Genomic DNA, 5,284 nt, shown 5'->3' with positions numbered 1-5,284 from the left:
CTCAGTTTTCGAGATATTTGACTGGACTGTTTAGAAAACGGGACATTCTGTACATTTTTAATTTAATTCAATACAAAATATATTTAACTTTTAATATTTAACTTTTTCTTTGTAGTTTGCCACTTTCTTGCTATCCTTGACAAATATCTTAATAATTACAAATATATTGATTTTCAATTACTGAGATATTTATCTCATAACGAAAGAAATCCACAGTAAGTATTAATAAAACAATGTATTTTAGATTCGCTTTATATACAGACATACATAACATACATTTCTCTTATGTTATCATATAAATATCAAAACACAGATAATTTAGCCTTGTTCTTCCTTTGATCCTGTTCGGCAGCGATACTTTTCTCAGAAGCCCTTAAATTAGTAAGTTCTTTCTGCTTTTCGTTATACTTCATCGCAATGTTATTATAAAGCACACTACCCTTGGCATGCTTTGCTAATGATTCTTTGAGCTTCGATGATTCCTTTTCTAAACGATTTATGTTTTCTCCAATTTGAAAACTGGCTACATTTAGATTTCTGTTGGATTCTGTTCTAAGTTTATCTCTACTTTGCGAACTATTAGCTGCATCTTCTTTAACTGTAAAAGAATAATTAATAATACTTAAATATAATGTACATACATTAATCATATAAATTCAATATTGGTTTTTCTTCAACTTACGTTTATCACCTAAAGTTTTATTTATAAAATTAAACACATTGCTATCCTCTTTTTGTTTTTCTCTTCGATACTGCCTTTCTCTTTGCTGCTCTAATTTTTGTTGTTGTTTACGCATTTTACGTTCCGCGGAAAACAAATCTTTATCATTGCCAGCAAATTCACGTAATTCCATGCAGTGATCTGGAAAATAAAGCAAGTTAATAACGTATTACACGATCGGAAAAATTTAAACAAACCTAATGATTTCCCTGCTGGCAAAACTTGAGCTTCAACAGGTTGTATTCTACCATCGCTCTGTTTTCCAAGACCAGTACCAATTACATAACCCATTTGCATCATTAATTTGCTACCAATGCCACGTGTATGTCTTTCCCAATTTCCTAAAGGTTCATTGGATTGTAACGTCAAAAGAGATTTGTGAACCAATTGATCATTTATACACGAATTAAGTTCGAAATCGTTATTAATATTATTAGCATCTTCGTCATCGCTATCATCAGATGTATCTGACATTTCTAAGTTTGTGTCATCTGCAAACATAATCAATATTTTTTTCAAAAACTGAATATGAAAAAATGTGTACATTAATTAATTTTTAATATTAGTTTACCGAGAAGCAAGAGATCTTGTAAACCAGCTTCTACAATTTTGCCACTCGATTCAAACTTAACTCTGTATTCATCTTCATCCTTTTCAGGCAATTTTAAAACAATGGATCTATGCCACATACTGTTCTTTTGTTTAGTTAACACTTTACTTCCTACTTTAATGTTACGGAAATCAGGTTCCCTGCAAATCAAAAGTTACCACTGAAGTAAGTTCTAAATAATATAAATTTGCTTTAACTGATCAAGAAGAAATACTTGTACTCCTGTAGGCTTGAAAACGGCACAATTTCGCCATGACAATAATGGCAATTCTCGTCAGAAAACTTGCAGCTACCGTTGAGAAAATACGGACATGGAATCATTTCTTTGTGTGTCGGATTGAGAAAGAAAACTCGAACCTAAAATAATCAAATTTAGGAGTTAAAAAGAGAAGCAAGAGTAAATAACAAGTTGAAATATATGACAATTTTTAGTACAATCAGTATCGTTAACTTGCCTTAATGTCATGGATATCTTTAATCTCTTCGTCACTGTCTCTATAAACAGAACATATCATAGCATTGTGATAACTAATACCACCCCAAGTACTGCCATGAGGAGCTTTACATTTCATACCCTCCAGCTCCTTTAATTCATCCTAAAAGGTCAACTTGCACCGTATAATTGTGTCATTGCTATGACATAGAGAATAGTTGTATACTGACTTCGATGTTATCAGAAGCAGCGGTGGTTCTGTCATCCTGTTTATCTTCACTGACATCTGATGAGTTTTCCAGCTCTGCCTAATAGATTTAAGCAATGTGTTTAATAATACGTCAAAGCTGTCTTTACATTATATAACTTTACATACCAAATATAAATATAATATTTTAGATATGGATTCATAATGCTTGAAAATGATAATAATACGCTGTAATAAAACCTGCATGTGATAATAAAATATACTTTACAATATTATTCTATTTTAGTCAATTTATTTATCTTTGATAGTAATAAATTTAATTTAATTAATAAAAAAATATAGGACAGTAAAACAGGCTAGTCCACTGGCAATGACTATGTTTACACACCTGCTTATAATTCTATTTAATAACTACCGTATATTATCCGATCCAAAATTTTTCTCCTTTTGATCATTTAAATATGAACCCATCTTGATATTCTGAACATTTAAATCAATTTTTGATATTTATATACTAAAAAAGTTGTAGTTTAAGTATCAAACAAGACTCATATCTAAATAATCATTATGATAAAAAAAGGAAAATTTTGGATCGGATAGTATACAGTAGTTATTAAACCGGATTATAAGCTGCCGTCAATAACTACGTTTACACGGCCCGATTTACACCAAAGTTATAATATGTTATAACTTCGGCGTAAATCAGGCAGTGTAAACGTAGTCAATGATTAAAAATCATTTCTAAGACAGACCTTGAACAAGGCATATTCTTTGTCCAATAGATCTTTTATCTTGTCATCAGGATTATCGTCTTCATTTTTGTTTTCTACATCCCCTTCAAGAGTTTGCAAACTTTCTTTCGTCAAAGATATGAGCTCCTCAATATCAGATTTCAGGCTAAGTAAGTTGTCTCTGTCAGGTCCTTTTGGCGTTGTAGACAGTGTCGTGTCTACTTGTGACAACTGCAAAAGTAAATAAAAGGCGCTAAGTAAAAATAAATTGCGATAAACTGAAAATTATGTTTCGTCATGAATGGTTGATACATATAAATTTCTGATATTGACATACCTGAGTTTTATACTGCTCAATAGCTTCTTTTAAACTTCTCACGTCTGTCATACTGGACAATCACTACGAAACATATAAAAAAACAATTGCAACTTGCAACCACTAGCGATAATTCTTCTTTTTCTTCTTTTAATTTTGATCTTATTCCAGATACGGTTCTTGCCTCTTTTCAGAGAGCATAGAGCAATACGCAATACAGCCCAAAACTTAAAACTGTATGATAACCAACTCGGTAAGTAACTGTTTGTAATGAACAAGGCGAGAGCTTAGTTGGTTGGCAAACCTCAATGAAGTAGCCAGCGGCACACGGAGCATGTTTTCACCAACGTATAATAGTTAGCAAAAAAATTAAAAATTATTTATAATTATCTTTTCCGATCGTTTGGAAATCATTTGGAGAAATTTGGAAAAAGGTATTTATATAGAATAGCTACTGCACCTCAAAAATTAATAAAAATAGGCTCATTCGACGCATTTTGGCACGAAACGAAAGAATCTGGCAGAAAAATGCGGCGGTCTGCCCTGCGAAGCGAGATATTTAGCGTTAAAGTTGATGATTCTTAGGTTAGAAATCCTGTCATACCGACGTGATGTAGCGATCGAACATGCCCCGCGGCCACACGCGCATGCTCCGTGGTCGCACGCGCATGCAAAAGTGTGCGAATTTTAAACGTATGCATACTTATAATGCATAAATATGGTAATTGTTTAGATGGGGGGAATCACCTTGGATGACCTTGATATTTTAGTATGTTGTCAAGGTCATGGCACCCTCCTGAGTGACCTTCAGAAGGTTTCAGCTCGCGCTCGTTATTCGTTAAAAAGTTATTAATAAAATCTGGAAAAATATAAAAAAAATTTGGAAAATATAGCAGCTATTTTGAGTATTGGAAGGCATAAATAACTAATATATACGTGTGTGTGCCCTGCTTTAAAGAAAATCACAACTTCTATAAAGCAGAGCAACACACGTGTGTGTGTGTGCCCTGCTTTAACGAAAATCACAACTTCTATAAAGCAGGGGCCCGATTCTCTAACGAGAAACGTATGCGCAAACTCTGCTCTAACAGAAAGGCTGCAAATTGATTGGCTATCGCATAGTTTTTAGCCAATAAGCTTGCAGCTTTTCTGTTAGAGCAGAGTTTACGCATACGTTTGTCGTTAGAGAATCGAGCCCCAGGACATACACACATGTGTGTGTGCTCATGATCGCTACATCACGTCGGTATGACAGGATTTCTAACCTAAGAATCGTCAACTTTAACGTTAAATATCTCGCTTCGCAGGGCAGACCGCCGCATTTTTTTGCCAGATTCTTTCGTTTCGTGCCAAAATGCGTCGAATGAGCCAATTTTTATTAATTTTTGAGGTGCAGTAACTGTTCTATATAAATACCTGGAAAAAACTTTTTAGAGTTTGGAAAACCATACAATAATAGAAAATCAATGAAAATCAATTAAACATATGTTGGCAGACATATAATCTAAAAAAAAATTTTTTTTATCCAATCGCTCCAGAATCATTTGAATAAAGTGTCGAAATATATTTTATTGTTTGGAAAATTACTTTATTTTAATAAAAATTAATTAAGGGGATCCTAGACAAGGGACACAATTACCGACAAAGACAGTCAGGGCTCGTTCTTTGAGAAACGGTTTTATAGATCGCAAAATCCTTTTACAGGAGTAAAGTATAGGTACTAATGAAAAGTGGGAATGTAAAAAATTAGTGATAATTGAAAAAAAATGTAAAAATGCTGTCACCTCATAACCATATTTTACCGGAAATAAGTTGGCGCTGCAAGTTCATATTTTTTAATGAACTATAGCTCAAACGATTGCTCCCTAATTGCTCCCTCAGAATCAACAATTGCTCCCCTTTTAAAATTATTATTTTTTGAGATATTTAATAAAAACAAAAATTTTCTAATTTTTATTGAAAAACATATTTATAATAACTCTATGCAACTAAATCCGGCATAGAACGATTGCTCCTTCATTGCTCCTTATTGCTCCATCATAATTTTAATGATTTATTGCACTTTTATTGAAAAATTAACAAATTAATCATTTCACAAGTAACGCCGCCGCCGTCACTATCGGCCGCCTATTGTAACTATGGCTCGGCAGCCATTGGCGGAAATATTCAAACGTAATATAATAGCTCTATTGTTCATAACTATATCTCAAAGAGTTTAGTCAACATTTCCTATTGATTTTCGGTAGAATAACTATTTCTCGCTTC

General features: G+C 33.0%; 1 protein-coding gene across 2 annotated transcripts; it reads right to left on the bottom strand.

Annotated features, from left to right (window-relative positions):
* Positions 1–220: 220 nt before the first annotated feature.
* LOC139820148 (zinc finger CCCH-type with G patch domain-containing protein) lies at positions 221–3,619 on the bottom strand. 2 transcript variants are annotated; one of them, XM_071790167.1, is made up of 10 exons: positions 3,041–3,619; positions 2,725–2,934; positions 2,141–2,212; positions 1,995–2,072; positions 1,787–1,927; positions 1,546–1,688; positions 1,293–1,471; positions 919–1,212; positions 683–862; positions 221–598 (listed from the first exon to the last, which is right to left on the bottom strand). In XM_071790167.1, exons 1-10 carry the CDS (start codon positions 3,089–3,091, stop codon positions 303–305), a joined length of 1,644 nt encoding a protein of 547 aa, XP_071646268.1. In that variant the 5' UTR covers positions 3,092–3,619; the 3' UTR covers positions 221–302. The 2 variants fall into 2 exon arrangements, with proteins under 2 accessions (XP_071646268.1, XP_071646269.1); XM_071790168.1 differs by lacking the exon at positions 2,141–2,212 and having other exon boundaries at positions 3,041–3,616.
* Positions 3,620–5,284: the final 1,665 nt, after the last annotated feature.

This window comes from Temnothorax longispinosus, chromosome 10 (genome assembly GCF_030848805.1).
Source record: "Temnothorax longispinosus isolate EJ_2023e chromosome 10, Tlon_JGU_v1, whole genome shotgun sequence".
NCBI classification, from domain to species: domain Eukaryota; kingdom Metazoa; phylum Arthropoda; class Insecta; order Hymenoptera; family Formicidae; genus Temnothorax; species Temnothorax longispinosus.
This window is presented reverse-complemented; position numbering and strand designations above follow the sequence as displayed.